The 19178-nt window shown below is 44.0% G+C and overlaps 1 protein-coding gene across 1 annotated transcript in view; it reads right to left on the bottom strand.

Moving 5' to 3' along the window:
• Positions 1–18958, bottom strand: part of KIAA1549L (KIAA1549 like) — a 128763-nt gene extending 109805 nt beyond the window's left edge. Inside the window, exons 1-7 of the mRNA XM_029209631.1 lie at positions 16792–18958; positions 15825–16433; positions 13696–13811; positions 10839–11058; positions 9878–10011; positions 3903–4065; positions 2338–2397 (exon numbers count right to left, since the gene is read on the bottom strand). Of these exons, the coding sequence (XP_029065464.1) occupies positions 2338–2397; positions 3903–4065; positions 9878–10011; positions 10839–11058; positions 13696–13811; positions 15825–16433; positions 16792–18958 (3469 nt within the window). The remainder of the gene's footprint in view (positions 1–2337; positions 2398–3902; positions 4066–9877; positions 10012–10838; positions 11059–13695; positions 13812–15824; positions 16434–16791) is intronic.
• Positions 18959–19178: the final 220 nt, after the last annotated feature.

Below are 19178 nucleotides of genomic sequence, written 5' to 3'. Positions count from 1 at the left end.
AATTTGGTAAAGTAGCAGGATACAAAATTAATGCACAGAAATCTCTTGCATTCCTAAACACTAATGATGAAAAATCTGAAAGAGAAATTAAGAAAACACTCCCATTTACCATTGCAACAAAAAGAAGAAAATACCTAGGAATAAACCTACCTAAGGAGACAAAAGACCTGTATACAGAAAACTATAAGACACTGATGAAATAAATTAAAGAGAATACAAACAGATGGAGAGATATACTGTGTTCTTGGATTGGAAGAATCAACATTGTGAAAATGACTCTACTACCCAAAGCAATCTACAGATTCAGTGCAATCCCTATCAAACTATCAATGGCATTTTTCACAGAAATAGAACAAAAATTTTCACAATTTGTATGGAAACACAAAAGACCCCAAAGAGCCAAAGCAATCTTGAGAAACAGAAACGGAGCTGGAGGAATCAGGCTCCTGGACTTCAGACTATAGTACAAAGCTACAGTAATCAGGACAGTATGGTACTGCCCCCAAAACAGAAATATAGATCCATGGAACAGGATAGAAAGCCCAGAGATAAACCCACACACCTATGGTCACCTTATTTTTGGTAAAGGAGGCAAGAATATACTCTGGAGAAAAGACACCCTCTTCAATAAATGGTGCTGGGAAAACTGGACAGCTACATGTAAAAGACTGAAATTAGAACACTCCCTAACACCATACACAAAAATAAACTCAAAATGGATTAAAGACCTAAATGTAAGGCCAGACACTATCAAACTCTTAAGAGGAAAACATAGGCAGAACACTCTTTGACATAAATCACAGGAAGATCTTTTTTGACCCACCTCCTGGAGAAATGGAAATAAAAACAAAAATAAACAAATGTGACCTATTGAAACTTCAAAGCTTTTGCACAGCAAAGGAAACCATAAACAAGATAAAAAGACAACCCTCAGAATGGGAGAAAATATTTGCAAATGAAGCAACTGACAAAGGATTAATCTCCAAAATTTACAAGCAGCTCATGCAGCTCAATATCAAAAAAACAAACAACCCAATCTAAAAATGGGCAGAAGACCTAAACAGACATTTCTCCAAAAAAGATGTACAGATTACCAACAGACACATGAAAGGATGCTCAACATCACTAATCTTTAGAGAAATGCAAATCAGAACCACAATAAGCGGGGCTTCCCTGGTGGCGCAGTGGTTGAGAGTCCGCCTGCCGATGCAGGGGACACGGGTTCGTGCCCCGGTCTGGGAAGATCCCCCATGTCGCGGGAGCCTGTGCTCCGCAACGGGAGAGGCCGCAACAGTGAGAGGCCCGCATACCGAAAAAAAACCAAAAAAACCCACAATGAGGTATCACCTCACACCAGTCTGAATGGCCATCATCAAAAAATCTACAAACAATAAATGCTGGAGAGGGTGTGGAGAAAAGGGAACCCTCTTGCACTGTTGGTGGGAATGTAAATAGATACAGCCACTATGGAGAACAGTACGGAGGTTCCTTAAAAAACTAAAAATAGAACTACCATACGACCCAGCAATCCCACTACTGGGCATATACCCTGAGAAAACCAAAATTCAAATAGAGACATGTACCACAATGTCCACTGCAGCACTATTTACAATAGCCAGGACATGGAAGCAACCTAAGTGTCCACTGACAGGTGAATGGATAAAGAAGATGTGGCACATATATACAATGGAATATTACTCAGCCATAAAAAGAAACGAAATTGAGTTATTTGTAGTGAGGTGGATGGGCCTAGAGTCTGTCATACAAAGTGAAGTGAGTCAGAAAGAGAAAAACAAGTACAGTATGCTAATACATATATATGGAATCTAAAAAAAAAAATGGTTCTGAAGAACCTAGGGGCAGGACAGGAATAAAGACACAGACGTAGAGAATGGACTTGAGGACACTGGGAGGGGGAAGGGTAAGCTGGGACGAAGCGAGAGACCGGCATGGACATATATACACTACCAAATGTAAAACAGATAGCTAGTGGGAAGCAGCCACATAGCACAGGGAGATCAGCTTGGTGCTTTGTGACCACCTAGAGGGGTGGGATAGGGAGGGTGGGAGGGAGATGCAAGAGGGAGGGGATATTGGCATATATGTATATTTATAGCTGATTCACTTTGTTATACAGCAGAAACTAACACAACATTGTAAAGCAATTATACTCCAATAAAGATGTTAAAAAAATAATAAAGAAAGAAATAGAGAGAGAGAAAGAAAGAAAGAAAGAAAGAAAGAAAGAAAGAAAGAAAGAAAGAAAGGAAAGAAAGAAATAAAGAAAGAAATAAACCAACCTGATAGGGTGAAAGGGGAAATGAAAGAAGAGATTACCTGTAATTACCCAGTAGTCTCTGGTTGTTTCTGATATATCAAGGTTGGGGTATTCCAGCGCTAAAACAAACAAGCAACACACCAAATTACTTTCACAGGTTTTATATGTAAATATTGTTCAGAGAAATAGACATAGCTGACAAAATACCAAGCAGCTAAATCCTGCTTTATCATTCTTGGGAATTCTAGGACATACAGACTGAAACTTGCTATTCAGAAAACTAAAATACTCAGTAAAGGGCTTTTGGGTGTCTGCTTTTGGTTTCTCCATCAAAACCTTCTTAAGTGAAACACTTCCATTGTCAAGACCTACAGGTAGAACCTATCTTAACAATAGCTTTCTCTTTAAAAATTATCCAACCATCACAACACTTTTAGGAATAATTATTTCTTGAATGGATTTTTCCAGTGTCAAGGACTAAGTTTTATAGCCAAATGTAACGGTACCATTTCTTTACAGGTGTGGTGACCATCAGAGTTAATACATGTAAAAGGCTTAGCATAGTACCTGGCACATAGTAAGTACTCAATAAATCATAGTTGTGTTATTGTTATTATTCTCAGAATATCAAGATGATGAAAAAAGAAATTCTTCATGTGCTGCCAGGTGACGTAATGCCATCTTTAATGACATCATCTTTTCCATAAAATCCAGAAGCATCTTTCCCTAGTATATGGAAAGTCACAAAAGCTTGCCATTAAACAAACATTAAAAAAAACTCTGAGTGTCTACTATGTGCTAATAAGTACATTCACACACATTATCTCACTTATCTACCATATATAAAAGAAGGAAATAGAAACAATTTTGCTAATACATGTTTAAAAAAATAACTTGCCCAGTGACCTTTAGAAATGTACCAATGATTAAATTTAAGAGCATAGATCTTTACTTCCTTTGGCTACCAAGTAAATGTTTGGGTACAAAATGTAGGCTGCATCGTCTTCAAAGTCTATGACTGCTGAATGGTAATGAGGATTATGTAACTGAAGCATTAGAGGAAGATGAGGCCACAAGCCTACGGAGACTTCATTAAGTGAAGTCACGATGCTGACTGCACATGAGTTGCATCATAATATCTATAGCCCGGGCAAGGGCTGTAGGCCCAGGAACATCTGCTGATGGCAGAAGTGGAGGAAACCATAGCAACCCAGATTGCCACAAGGACAGATGCTATACCAGGCAGTGTTATAAGCTCAGAAGGCAGACTGCTTGGGTTCAAACCCCAGGTTCCATGTCTCGCTAGCTATGTCAGAGTAGGCATCTTGTTGAAACTCTTGGAGTTTCAGTTTTCCCATCTGCAAAATGGGGTTAATTTTGCACCTACCTTATAGGGTAGTTGTGAGGATTAAATGAGATATGAGATAAGTGAAGGGTAAAAGCACCTAGTGCTTTTTTCAACGTGTAATAAAGTTTTCATCAATTCAATCCCCATTGACCACATATTTCAGTTGTGATATAATGACAAAAGAGGTAGCATGTGGCCTGGCACCATGGAGGTTTGCTAAACAGACAAGGCCCCGGAGAAGATGGCAGAGTCCCTGTAGGACGTGGACATACTCACGTTCGGCGATGGTGAGCGGCGGGTAGGTGAGGTAGAACCCCACCAGCTCAGCGGAGAGCTGGCGGAGGAGGCTGCTGGCCACGGTGCCGTTGAGGAAGGAGCTTCGATTGCCCACCACGTACACCAAGGTGACTGTCTGGGAGGCGTTGGACGTGCTCACCATCTGAATCGACACAGGAGGAAAGGGGAGGGAGACATGCCAAATAAGATGAGGGTCTGTTTCATGGAGGCCATGGGAGGAGAAGTTTAAGGAGAAGTTGAGGTTAGGAATGAAAGGGAGGTGGGAAGAGAGCAAGGAAGAGATAAGAATAACAGTAGTTGTCACTTACAGATTGCTTGCTTACATGCCAGACATCGTGCTAAGGGCACATGATCTCATTTAATCCTCACCGCAACCCTAGGAGGTGTATCCTGTTATGACTCCCTTTTACAGAGGAGGAAACTGAAGCCCAGAATGATCAAGGGACCTGCCCAAGGTGACGGAGACAGGATTCCAACCCAGGCAGCCTGACTTCGGGTTTTAACCACTGGTGTGTGTATCTTTTCCAGGGGCTAAATGGTCTCAGGCTACTTTTATGGTTCTGAAAATACACAACAGAGCATAGGAATGGTAAATTTAAGAAGGACTCAACTGCTCAGACAGAGAAAGCCTGAGTCAAACTTATGGGGGTTTTAAAGTTGAAAGGACAGGGAATGCACACCGTCCATCATCAACCTAGTCATGGACAGCGTGACCGAACCTGATGACAAAAAGAATTCAGAAACAGAAAACAGCTTCTTTAGAGAGAGATTCCATTTCCTTGTGGTCTATTAATTCAATGTAAAACATGTTAATATTACTATGAGATGGTGTGGTTTTCTTCTCGAATCTTGTCTAAGTCAGTTTTTTAGTTATGAGGAAATGAGACTTTTATAGGTCAATGTATACATAAAAATATCCCACAGATGAGCTTTGAAAAACAGATGCGGTAGGAAGGCATTCTGCCTGGTGAGACACTCTTTATGGGCTTCTGTGCTGGCGTCTGCCCCTTCCCCCTCCAGATCCATTTGCCACCCTGCCCTCATTCTGCTCAGCGCCCCCAGAGGCAGACCCCTGTGGACCACGTCAATGGGCTCCTTGGCCCCCTGGCTTCAGCTGCAGGGAGCTCAGGAGGATGTGGGAGAGAAGGAGGAGAGTGAGGTCAGAGTTGGTGTCAGGGACTCCCTCCCGTGGGGTCACAGCTCACGCTGGGCAGCTCTGGCCTCAGGCTTCCCACAACTGCTGGCTCCTCTCACCGCATCAGCCCCAACTGTCACAGCCTTGGCAGCTGCACTGTCCCTGTGGTTTCCCTAGAGCCCGCCCACACTTCTACAAAGTCCTTTTCATTGGACTTTCCTCAAATTATCTTCATTTGAATGTGTCCTCTCTTTCTGCTGGAAACTGATACCCAGTCTGTCCCAGACCTTTGTGTGCTCAGACATAAATATCTCTGCAACGTTCCTTTTAAACCTTACTTTGAAGAAGACCGTCAAGAATAGCTTCTTCATGTTATTTCGAACTTGTTCCCATAAGTGGAAGTTCCTTTTAAATTCTCTAACACAGTAGCTAGAGTCCCATGATTAACGATATACAGAGTCAACTTTTCTGGTCAACTATTACTTCCTTTCCAACAGTATTTCTGGAATGTGGTTTAGCCACAGATATTCATGCCTCTCCCAAGGTACCAAGAAAAAAGGCACTTCTTTCTGAATAATTCAAAAGACCTCACTGCACTGTCACCTAAAAAAATAGTAACTAAAATAACTTTGCAACCTTTATCTCTATTCCGAACACTCTATTTTTTTGCTTTTCAACAAAACTAAATCTCACTGGCTCCCAAAGAGCTTGCAGTATGGTATCTCTGTACCTACTACACTCGACCAGGTAAGTTATACATTTTTTCAGATGAGAATTTTTTTAATTGAGGAGACATCATTGACATACAACATTATATTAGTTTCATACTTTTTTGTGGTAAAATACACATTACATTTTAACCATTTAAGGTGTACAGTTCAGTGGCATTAAGTACATTCGCATTATTGTGCAACTATCACCACCATCCATCTCCAAAACTTTTTCATCACCCCAAACTGAAACTCTGTACCTACTAAATAACGCCCCATTTCTTCCTCTTCCTAGCTCCTAGAAACCACCATTCTATTTTCTCTCTCTATTAATTTGACAAAACTAAATACTTTTTATAAGTGGAATCATACAGTAGTTGTCCTTTTGTGACTGGCTTCTTTCACTTAGCATGATGTCCTCAAGGTACATTCATGTTGTAGCCTGTGCCAGAATTTCCCTCCTTTTTAAGGATGAATAATATTCCATCACATGTATATACCACATTGACTTATCCATTCACCCATGGATGGACACTTAGGTTGCTTCCACCTTTTGGTTGTTGTGAATAATGCTGCTATGAACACCGGTGTTCCAATATCTGTTCAAGTCCCTGGTTTAAATTCTATTGGGTATATACCCAGAAATTGAATTGTTGGACCATATGGTAATTCTATGTTTTTTGAGGGAATGCCATACTGTTTTCCACAGCAGCTGTACCATTTGACACGTCCACCAGCAGTGCACAAGAGTCCCAATTTCTCCTTACCAATGCTTATTATTCTCTATTTTTTTATATAATAGCCATCCTCAATAGGTGTGAGTGGTATTTCGTGGTTTTTATTTGCATTTCCCTAATGATTAGTCATGTCGAGCATCATTTCACGTGCTTATTGGTTACCTGTATATCGTCTTTGGAGAAATGTCTATTCAAGTCCTTTGCCCATTTCTTACTTGGGTTGTTTGGTTTTTTTCTTGCTGAGCTGTAGGAGTTCTTTACATATTCTAGATATTAACCCCCTATAGATACATGATTGGCAAATATTTTCTCCCATTCTGTGGGTTGCCTTTTGATTATGTCCTTTGAGCCACAAAAGTTCTTAATTTTGATGACATCTAACTTATTTATTTTTTCCTTTGTTACCTGTGCTTTTGGTGTCATATCAACAAATCACTGCCAAATCCAATGTCATGAAGTTTTTTCCCCTATTTTCTTCTAAGAGTCCTACAGTTTTAGCTCCTACATTTAGGTCTTTGATCCGTTTTGAGTTAACTTTTGTATACAGTGTTAGGTGAGGATCCAACTTCATTCTTTTGCTTGTGGAGATCCAGTTTCCTAGTAGTATTGGTTGAAAAAACCGTCCCTTCCCCCACCAAATGGTCTCATCAAAAATCATTTGACCATATATGTAAGGGTTTATTTCTGGGCTCTCTATTCTGTTCCATTGGTCCATATGTCTGTCTTTATGCCAGTAACATACTGCTTTGATTACCAGAGTTTTGCACTAAGTTTTGAAATCAGGAAGTGTGAGACCTCCAACTTTGTTTTCCTCTTTCAAGATTGTTTCGGCTATTTGGGGTCCCTTGATATTTCAGGTGAATTTTAGGATGGATTTTTCTATTTCTGCAAAAAACATCACTGGAATTTTGATAGGGATTGCACAGGGATCATTCTGGGTAGTATTTGACATCATAACAATACTAAGTCTTCCAATTCATGAGCACAGAACGTCTTTCCATTTATTTGTGTTTTCTTTACTGTACTCTTTTTTTTTTTTTTATAGCTAAGAAAAGTGTGACCATTCTTGGGGGCTGCTTAACAACAACTTCATAAATAAGAAGAGATCCACAGGCCTGAAACCAAGGTCATATCACTGTTCCTTGATAGTCATGCCTTGTGCCTTGCAGGGGATACTTTCCCATTACCCCTCTACGCTTAGACTTGTATGGGTTCTGACCGTATCTCTTACTTCCCATTCACTCATGCCATGATTTATTTAGCTAACTAGACCCACAACGCTGACAGAATGGAAAGCTGTTGTTTTCATTCTTAGTATCCATTCTCCCTTCTTCCTTGTCAGCACCACAATTCTCCTTGGGGAAACACTTCCTCCTCTCCAATCAGTTCATGTGCTTTTGTTGCAGTTGTCCCACTCAGGTTCCAGGAGTGGGCATCTCAGCCAGACTTAGTTGACTGGGATATTTCATATCCTCGACCACAGTTACTGGTCCAGAAATGGGCACGTGATCCAAGAGGGTTCAATGAAAACTAATCCAGGATTTTGACTGGAATGACACAAAAAAGGCACTCTGGATCCATGAGACTGTAAGTAATAAGGATGAGGCAAACCTGGAGGTGCCAGGGGCCTGAGGATGATGCCGCCCAGAGCAAGGCAAGCCAAGAGACGAAGAGAGAACGTCATGAAGAAATCATGTAAGCACCTGGATCCAATTGCTCCTGAAGTAAGGAGCTGTGAACCTTTCGGTTACATGACCCAATCGCTTCCTCTTTTTTGCATAAGCCTGTGAGCTTGGATTCTGTTGCTTATAATCAAAAAGTCCTAACTGAGTCTACTATACTCTAGCCCCTAATATCAATGCTATACAAGTAAAAAATAATCAAGTCACTTTTTTGATGACTCTCTGAACAAATTAAATATTTACATGGTCTTATTCCACAAAAGATTCAAGGTGCCCCACAAATTACATTTAATACAATAAAATGGTAATTTATTAATTACAAAACCAGGTCCTGAAAAAACAGATTAAAGACAACCCTGGGGCTTCCCTGGTGGCGCAGTGGTTGGGAGTCCGCCTGCCAATGCAGGGGACGCGGGTTCATGCCCCGGTCCGGGAAGATCCCACATGCCGTGAAGCGGCTGGGCCCGTGAGCCATGGCCGCTGAGCCTGCGCGTCTGGAGCCTGTGCTCCGCAACGGGAGAGGCCACAACAGTGAGAAGCCCGCGTACCGCAAAAAAAAAAAAAAAAAAAAAAAAGACAACCCTGGGGGGATGATTAGCATGTAGCAATCTATGCATGATATAGGGGCCTAGAGGGTTACTAAATCCACACAACAACTTTGGCTCTGGGCTTCCTGCCAGCCAAGGCAAAAAGTGAAAGAAGGTTAATAAAACAATCCACCCAAAGCTGTGGATATGTTCAAGAGCATCTAAAATCTATTTAGATGCAATTATCTAATTGCCCATTGTAGTCTTTTCCAAGGAATGTTTGTTACTTGCTTTATAAAGTTTCATCTCACGGCCCCTGACTATCATACGACAACACAAGAGAGGCTTCTTAAGGCCAAGGGCAGCTTATTTATCTTGGTGTCCCTTCCAGTGCCTGATAAAGAGAAGCTAGTCGATAAGTCTGTGCTTCTTGAATATAATTAGAATATGTTCCACTGCCAAGCTCCAATAAGACTCATGTACCTGTGAGGATCATAAATGCAAACAGAAAGAAAAAAGAGCTGAGTCACACTCCTTACATAAATCTTATGTCTGTGACATGTTTTTAGATCTTAGTCTAATATGAACCAGATCATAATGAGATACTTCCATATATACTTTGGGTGAATCTAGAAAAGGACGACTGCTCATTCAAATTAAAATGTATGCTTTTCACATCATATCGGCTTTGCTGATAATTCACTTATGCTAAATGTCAATTTTAAAACCACTGAGCCTGCGCGTCCGGAGCCTGTGCTCTGCAACGGAAGAGGCCACAACAGTGAGAGGCCTGCGTACTGCAAAAAAAAATAAAATAAATAATAATAATAATAAATGTATTAGAAAGGCTTAAGGAAGCTTCAAGCCTTCCCAAGAAAGGCTTTGGGAAAATAAATATTAAATCCCAAATCACAGCAGGTACACAGTGTCACAGCATCTCCCTTGTCATGACCACCACACCCCAGACATCCTCATCACTGCCAGGCCTGACTCAACTCGGTGGCCCCAAAGTGGCACCTTCTCCTGTTGATATCACATGCCCGAAGTACAAAGTTACATTTACACCAGGCAGCTTTGAAATGCGGGACCAAATCACTTCTTGCCAACATTTGTGTTCCGGTTGGCCTCTGTCAACTACACAGCTGAAGCAACCTCCTCCTTACCTGAATCGTCAGGTTGCTTTTAGTATTCAGAACTTTCCTCTGGGCGTCCTGGAAGGCCCTCTGTAGCCTCTGTTCCATCGTCTGAGCAAACTTGCAGGACCGTATGTTGTCCGACTGGCTCACAAACTGTAGCACTAGAATGAGAGTAATAAATCAGTGCTCACCAAAGCTCTGTGTCTTAGTTCCTTGAACTTAATAGCAGTCATGATATAAAACGGCATGATTTTACGTCAGAGAAATCAGGCAAATAAGGACAGTTGCAGTTTTGGAAGTGGCTCTTAAAATGATTTATAACATAGAAGAATTAAAAGCAGGATCTAACCTGAGATTCCCTCCAATGCAAAGGATTTTGTGATTTCATTTGATTGGCATATGGAGACATCTGCTCCAAGACAACAAAATGGCTTAAGAGTGATCATGTCTTCTATTTCTTTGGAGGGGAAAAAAACAATCAATTGGCCTGCATGACTAAGTTGTTTGAGTCTTTCAATTTCAATGGTTCCTCTACTCTTGTGGTTTACAAACCACAGATCAGAGTCACCAGGGAGTTTGAAAGAAAGATTCCAAGGCCTAAGCTCAGAGATTCTGATTCAGGGGCATCTGGAATGTGTTGCTGCAAAGCACAGATTTTATGGACGCTCAACTCTCCTCAGTATCCATTGCTAATACAGGAAAAAAAAAAATACAGTATATGATGCTCACAAGTACGATATACTCATAATTATATAAATTGGGAAGAAAGACTCCTGTGAAGGAATATTTCTAATGAGTCCAGGTTGGAAAAGTTTAGGCTGCTGTGCAGGGAACTTGGACATTTGATTAGCAAGGCCCTTGGAGGAAGGTACACAATGACTCTAAGAAATAACAGAGCAGCCAGTGATGGAGTTTTCAAACAGGTGTCCTCTTGGTACCGCCGCTGATCCCAGAACGGATAGGAATCCTTTACTTCTGAGTTACTTGCCTGTTTTCAGCTGCAAGTAGCCTGCAGGCTGGGGAGTCCACGGGGAGGCAAGTACTGCCACAGACTGCAAGGCTGGGATGTGTTGCTTCAGATCTGCAGTGACATTGCTGATCCCATAAATGCCCAGCGTTTCAATCACTGCAGCAGGCAAGTAGACCAGCCTCCCTTTGGTAGCATAATAACCAACAGTGACGTTGTGAGAATGTTCCAGAATGTCCACCTACAAAACAAATGGACCCACAGAACTCAGTGTTCATTTCCATGGTACTTTTAGTTCTTCTTGGTGTTTCTTAGAACCACAACTGTTACTCAGCATGGCTAAGTAATAGGACACTCCCATTTGACAAATATTCTAACAATCCCATAAGCCTATGGGGATTGTCAAGTCTCAAAATACAAGAATACAACAAAATATAGTTTATATTGAACCTACGGATATGGGATTCAATCTATATTTAATTTAATTCTGGAATAGAATTAAATGTGGGGTTTTCTTTTTTATTATTATTCTTTAAGTGCCTCAGTATAATCCTGTGAGCATCAATTAGCACCCAGGAAGGCAGGCAGGAGACGGCAGGCAAAAGAGATTTCCAGGGAATGGGATGCTGGGAAAAACAGCTGTATCATATTTCTCATCATTTATAAACATTAAAAGGCAGAAGAGATAGATTAAGTGGAGGCCCTTCAGGACAGGGGTCAGGTAGTAAATGAGGTGAATTCCTTTCTTTAGAAGCTGAGAGAAGAACTGTTCAGACTTCACTCCATTCTTAGCTTGTGACTGGTTCAAGACCAAGGCAGGGATGGGCCATGGAGAGTTTCTCTTACAGCTGAGTCCTAAGGGATGTTGATGATCTGAGCTCATTCTGACCCAACCGGAAGATTCTGAGACTTTCGATTTTATTCTTACTTTGTTTTGTTTTCTTAGTGTTTTATATCAGCAGTTCAGGGTGTTTTTAACACCTGCTTTCCTCCCCCTTATTCTTGCATCTCCATTAGGAGTGTCATGTGTATTTGCCAAAGAAACCAAGACAATTGATTTTGCAGCAGGCTGGGTATGCCTTTGCTTCCTCCACACTGTGTGCTCCCCAGCACGTTGTTACCTAAAGGCGGTGTTCAACGTGACTTTAGGTGACTTTCGGGATGGAACATGGACTCAGCACCAAATGCCACCAAGTCACCCAGCAAGAAAGTTACTCCCACTCCAACCCTTCCAATCACCTCAAGGAGCAGGTCTCAGTTTGAGGATAATTGACTTTTAACACCTCTCTAATCCTTGCTAACCATATTTTTAAACAAACAAAGGAACACCAGGCCCAGCCTTAATGCCTTCTGTAAGCAACAATGTCTAGCTTGAATTTAACAGACTGTCTCCATTATTTTCATTTTTATTTTTATCTTTTAAAAGTTTTGGCCACACCGCTCGGCTTGCAATATCTCAGTTCCCTGACCAGGGATTGAACCTGGGCCATGGAAGTGAAGGTGCAAATCCTAACCACTAGACCACCAGGGAACTCCCTATTCTCCTTTTTATGATTACCTTTTATTTGTGGCAAATGATCCTGATTGCCATTTATGGTGGTAATATCAAACATCCTTTCAACAGAAACATGTTTAAGTGTTTTCTTTTTTTTAACTTTTTGGAGTATAGTCAATTTAAAATGTTGTGTTAGTTTCAGGTGTACAGCAAAGTGAATCAATTATACATATACATATATCCACTCTTTTTAAATTCTTTCCCATATAGGTCACTACAGAGTATTGAGAAGAGTTCCCTGTGCTAGACAACAGGTCCTTATTAGTTATCTATTTTATATACAGTAGTGTATGTCAATCCCAATCTTAAGTGTTTTTTAAATAAAAGCTGATTTAAAAAAAAACTAACATGTACTAATTGTCACAGCGGTCTGTGATGATATGCAAAAAAGGCAAAAGCTGTGAGGGTAATTTGCAAACGACCAAAGTTTAGTGAAAACTCTCTCAGGTAACCACATGGAAGCATTCACATTTTCAACTTTCAAATAAAGTTTCTGGTGCAGAAACCACAGATGCCTCTCGTGGAGAGCATTTCTTCTTCTTCTTCTTTTTTTTTTTTTTTTCAGAATTACATAAAAGAGATTAACAATGACCAATAAACTGTGTGCCCAATCTCCTTCCTAGTCCTTCATGTGGTGGTGGGGAAGGACCCCTAATCTGAATGCAGCTGGGGCACAAAGCATCAAAGGAGGAAGTGAGAGCAATATTTTTTAGTGATGTAAAGGGTTGTCCACTGACTGCCAATCACATCTACTGCTTGAAAACTTGGAATCAAACCAAAAGGGTGTAAAGCAAGGCTTCCATCACTTAGATATGCCATCAAAATCAGCTAGTGGTTGTTAAATAGTTCTTGGCATTAAAGTGTTTAGAGAAAAAAAATGTTTACTTCCCTATCTGCTGCTGGCAATTCAAGCACAGGTGGACTCAGTTTACAAGTCAGAGTAATTTTTAAATGTCCAGAAATAAATCACTAATTGTTCACAATGGTGAGGAAGATAAAGGAAAAACACAATGGATGATTTCTGCAAAATTACACTGACACAATTAAATACTTTCCCCAAACAACAGGATAATGGGACAATTTAAAACAGAACCTCCAGGCTTAAAAAAAAAAAAAAAAACTAGACATAAGGCAATTATCCTCAATTTTCCATCTCAGAATTTGACCTTCTCCAGCTACCATGCATTAGCTATTTGCCCAAATGATGAAAGATCCTACTTCTGTTGTGGCTATGGTACCCAGGTAGGAGGAAAACAATCTAAACAGACTCTGGACCCAAGAGGAAGAGACAGATGAGCCTGGTTAAAAAAGCAGGGGGCTTACATGAGCCAAGACGTCATTCTGGTGAAATGCCTTCCGCAATGCCTGTGTGAGCCCTCTGGCTACATTAAGCTTCAAGGTTTCACTGATCTGCACCCTCCTTTGGGTCAGAAAGAGAACTGTGGGGCGAAACAGAAGCATGCAATCAGCATAAGGCAGCAGACCTCCTAATTAATGAGCCCTCCTCTCCTCCCCAGCTACCCACCACCTCCTACAGGCTCTGAGCAAAGCTAGTGGGCACAGGTCCAACCAATGGGGCAGCAGCTCCGTTGGTCCCGCTCAAGTCCTAAGGAAAGAAGGCCCCAGCCATTCGTGTGGCCCTAGTGGAGAGAGAGCTAGCATGCTGGTGGCACTTCACTTCTGACCAACGCTGCCTCTGACCCTGAAAGCCAGGCTAAGCCTTGCCTGCCCCTGACCGGTCTGCATGCAAGGAAATTCCTGGAACAGCATCCCTGAGAACCTCCTTAACTGCAGGCCCTGCATCCTAAAACAGCCTAAATCAACCCTGCATCGGGAGGTGCAGTCCTCACCCCACAAGCGGGACAGAGACAGGAATGGAGACCTGGCATGGAGAAGAGGCATTTGTGATTGAACGTGACAGGTGCTATGTGAACGGAAGCCTAGGATGTGGTTGGAGGCCCTTGGAGAAGGATCCAGCTCTGACTTGGGCAAGGGGGTGGGGATCAGGGAAGGTTTCCGGGTGGAACTGTCGCTTCCACTGAGTCTTGGAGGATGATGGGCGAGAACCAGGCCCAGGCCGGAGGGAGCCACTCTCAGCAGAGGGAAGACCAAGTGCAAAGGCACAGGGGAGAGAAGTGAATATTTCAGCCTACAGTATCAGGCTCGGTCCTGGGGCAGTGGGCAATGAAGGGTTTAAAGCAAAGGCATGTATTTTAGGAGGCTCCCTGGACTCCAGACTGGAGAACAGATTGGAGGGTGGGGGAAGTCTGCAGGCAGATAGAGAAATCTAGCTGTGGTTTCAGAAATTTAGGTGAGCGATGGTGACGGTGTGAACCAGGGAAGCGGCAGTGAGGGTGGAGGGAAGAGGTATTTAGGAGGTAGAACTGGAAGGAACCGGTCGTTGACTGGGGGTGGCTGGGGTGAAGGGAGGTTGTGAAGAAGAGGGAGGGGAGAATGTTCCAGATTTCTGCACCTAGGTGGCTGGGATGTGGAAAACCAGATGGTATAACTGCTTGAGAAACTGAAAAAGATACTGTGCTTTCTGCTCTGCCTAGTTTCACAATTTCCCATTTTAGAATAAGACACGTCTCAAGAGATAAATTTCATTTAATTCTTTGCGGGGTGAAGAGGAAGGCGGGACGTGAGCATTCAACACTGGCATGTTCTTTCAAATAACGTGTCTAATGCTTTTTATAGCAGACATTGCCACACTATTAAAAGCATCCTGTGCCTTCCTGGCCCGTCTGCTGCAACTCAGAGGCGGGGGCTAAAAAAGACAGCATCTACGCGACTTTTTCAAGAAGGTCTCCTTTTTAACATCAGAAGAAATCTTGGGCGCCAACACAGTGTACGGTAGCTGTACTGTTAGTATCTGCTGGTTGAGAAAATACATGACAGAAAGCCTTTCTGAGTTCTGTAGCCCTTCCCAAGATTCTGCATTTTACCGATCACATCATTCACGCGTGTGAGACATCACCGAGGTCTCTACACGCAAACTTTGGTGTACATTTGTTGTCTTAGACTCACTGGCAGAACTGGTTTCCCAGGGGCCTCTGGTATCAGGATGGATCCCAAGACTAGAATCCATGTCACATGATGCTCCTCTCCTCTGTCACTCGATAAAGATCAGGGCTCCTCAACCTCGGCATTACCGATGTTTTGGGTTGGATCGTTCTTTGTTGCCTGACTGTCCCATGCGCTGTAGGATGTTTAGCAGCATCCCCGGTCTGTAACTCACTAGATGCCCGTAACACCCTCCCTACCCTCCAAGTTGTAGACACCCAAAAACATCTCCAGACATGGCCAAATGTCCCCTGGTGGCTGGGCAGGGGGGCAAAATCGCCCCCTGGTTGAGAACCACTGATCTCAAAGAAATCTAATAATTCCGCTACACCTCTGAGGCCACGATGCACTTGCTGCTTTCAAGTCAAATCAGGACAGTGGACTCTTACCTGTCTTCACCAGGAGCTTACTGGACATCTGACACTCCAGGTTGGATGCCATTTTGCCAGTTGTGACCATGGCCATGGACACAGAGGGAAGAGCGGCGTCTGCGTTTTCTGCTGACAAAGGCGGCATCCGGGTGGCCCTTACTGGTGCAGTGATGGACGTCAAGGCTGCCGTGATTGTCAGCGGGTGTGCGGTGGACACCTTGGGCATGTCTGGGTTGGTGGGGTTCAGGGAGCCCGTGTACATGGCTTGTGGTTTCCTGGGGAGGTGTGTTGTGGACAACAGGCCAGAGGCAGTGCCCGTGTTCCCTTGCATGGCCATGGGAGTGCTCACGGTGTGTGCTGTTCTTGCAAACATGTAGGTCGGCGTGAACGAGAAGGCTGGATGGGCTGCCCCTGGTGTCGCCTTTGGGCCAGATGCTGCGTTGCTTGTGACGTTTTTAGCTACAGCAGTGGTCCAGCTGCTCTTGACTAATCCCGAGGCCACGGCCGAAGGGCTGCTGCCGGCGCCCTTAGCAACCAGGGCTGCAGACAGCACCAGTGGACTTGGTTTCCGAAGAAACAACATGGTTGCTGCTGTTGGTTCTGCCTTGGGCGACACCGAGGAGTCCACTGCAAAGAGAGAAAAGCGAAGTTTGTCATTGGTCCGGAATGTACACACCACTGTGGGAATGAATGGATGTAACTTATGGATTTGCTGGGGTGAAAAGTCTCTGAGCACTGGAATTTAGGCAAAACAGCTTTAGGTTCGTTAAGTCGATTAACCATAATGAGAATGCCACTTAGAGCAAAGCTATGGTTGGAAATAAGGACCCTTAAATTCTGAATACTTTCCAAAAAATCAAGTCGGCAGAAGATCAGGGGCCTGACTATCTGGAAAAGCTGGGTATCTGTGTTGAGCTTGAAGATGCTTTGGCCCCAGAAGCAGTCACACCTATTTTGGGGGAGGGGGTACCAGGAAACAAACTACCTGCATTAGAGGCTGCACCTGTCCACTTCTCGGGGTGCTGAGAAGCCGGCAGTGCTTTGGATGGGGTCCTGAATAAGGCACTGGTTGATAGAGGAGGAGATTCAGCAGTAGAGTGATATCTCGGGATACTCTGGAACGGTGGGGAAGCATTTATCACCGGAGGTGGATAGACGTTGCCGGAAGTTTGGAAACTTGTATCCATTCCATCTGAAAGCATTTCCCATAAGCTAGCTGTGGAAGTTAGACTTGGAGAGGTCAGCACAAGAGAGTGTGTTGGATGGCCAGGCAGCCGTAGATGGGGATGAGACACAGAATGTTGACTTATGGGTGGGTCATCTTCAACCTCAGCTGTCTGAAAGTCTCTGGAATAGTTGTTAGTGTTTATAGACAAGAAGTCTGTATGGTTTCCAACCATGGTAACGTCTGACTGTTGGACGAGCTGGTTAGTGCTTGTACCAGAGACTGGATCCTGAACGCTAAAGCCTTCTGCAGTCGCTAAATGCCCAACATTACCTTTGAAATCCCGAGATTTTATTGTACTGGCAACAGAATTTAAACCACCGGGAGGAGCAGTTGAAGCTGAGTGAGTTTCCCAACTTGTGGAGCTAATTGTGTGCCCGTTCACATCATAATTTGTTTGCTGCAGCAAGCCAGATATCATTGGTTCTGTTGAACGGGATCCAGTTTCTGCTGCAAGAGAATGCCAGAAAACATCTGTGATTGCTGGCTTCTTCATGTCTCCCATTGTTGAGAAATCATAGACCTCACTGGAGGAGGGAAATGCTGTCACCTGTTTGGAAGCTGAAACTGGCAACTCAGAATGGTCCGTCACAACTGTGTAAGTATCTGGCTTCGTGTTGGAAGAGCTATGAGATGGGGAAACAGTCTGGGTGGCTCGTGCGAAGGGGATGGAAGATGGAGATAATTCTGAAGGAAGGAGGTTTGTTCTTGGTGGTGTAATGTCTGAAGAAACCCGATCAGTGCTAAAATCAGAGGTGACTCCACTTACAGTGTGAAGACTTGGCCTCTCTTTACTTGAAACGGTCTGGAGAGCAACTGTCAAATTTGCCTTTTTGTTTTTCTTTAAAACATCTGTTCCGCTACCTTCTTTCTGCAGGGGAAATGTCCAAGTCGTGGAAGGCAGATTAGGAAATGTGCTTGAGAGGAGCAGGTCTGCAGCTGCAGTAGGAGAGGATCCATAATTGCCTGCTTCTTGATGAGTTGGCATTGGGGGCATGGCGGATGGAGAGGCATGATTCCCTGCCAGCCGGAGGAAAGAAGGCATGGAGGGGAAGTCTGCCACTGCGCCATTTGATGAGAATGTGAGAACCTCCCCAGGAAGGATTTCTTGCCCTCGGCTGGCTGGGGTGAGAGGCAGAGAAGGCACCAAAGGGGAGGATGTGTGTTCTGCTGAAAGGGCGGGCCTTTTGGAATTCTCTGGAGCTGCTGACAAGCGCAGGGGGTGAGCAGAGTCCTTTGCAGTAGCAGGGGCTGCCTTTCGGCTGATCATTCCCACTGCCACCGATTCTGCAGCCTGGACAGGTGAAGACACAGCCTCATGGGTCGCGGTGCTCTTAAAGGCTGGCAGAGACACCCCATTACGTGCTCTTTCAGCCACCTCAGCTTCAGTTGGCTGGGTGGACGCAGGACTTGGAGCCCCTTCCAACACCGGTGATGAGGGTGTTCCACCTGGAAGCTGAAGACTTCCGGGAGCTAGGGGAGGGAGAGACAGATGGGCCAGGTCGGCCACGGAGCTCAGAAACTCAGGTGTGTGAGAGACTGCTGAGTGAGGATCCTCTGCTGGGCTTGAGGATCCAGGAAAACCTAGACGAGGGACGCCTATTAAATCCTGGGCATTTCTGGATGGAGTGTGGTTCATTTCCTCAGCAAATGGGTTTAGGGGATTAGCTATGCTCTGACTTGAGGATGAGTCAGTTGGAGCTGTTTGGGGGAATAAAAGCACTTTGATGGGTTGCTCTGCTGGCTTAGAAAAGATGATGGAATGAGGTGAGGCAGGAGCCAATGAAGAAGGTGAAGATGAGGGGAGAGCGTCTGCCCTCAGGGAATGTAGTTCTGCCATGGAAGGAGTCCCTACCCACGGTGGCCGGGATGGGAGGCCAGCACGGGAGGACGCCACTGGTGGGAGAGGGGACAGTGTGGGAAGCATGCTGGTGTGAGGCAAACCTGACACGGCGGCTGCTTCTTTTCCCCCTGGAGGTCTTGGTTGGACCAGGGCCTCAGTAGAATCCTTGGAAGGCTCGAGGGAGGCGCTATGTCCACTGCCTTGGTAAGGGGAAGGAGAGAAGTGCCTGTGGGCCCGAGCTTGGCGCTGTGTCTTGGGTGGAGGCGTCTGGGCAGACTGCGGCCAGCTCGTGTTGTCAGGGGAC

This window comes from Monodon monoceros, unplaced genomic scaffold (genome assembly GCF_005190385.1).
Source record: "Monodon monoceros isolate NGI ecotype Baffin Bay Population unplaced genomic scaffold, NGI_Narwhal_1 Super_Scaffold_7, whole genome shotgun sequence".
NCBI lineage: Eukaryota > Metazoa > Chordata > Mammalia > Artiodactyla > Monodontidae > Monodon > Monodon monoceros.
The sequence above is the reverse complement of the archived record's forward strand: the minus strand, read 5'-3'. Positions and strand labels throughout refer to the sequence as shown.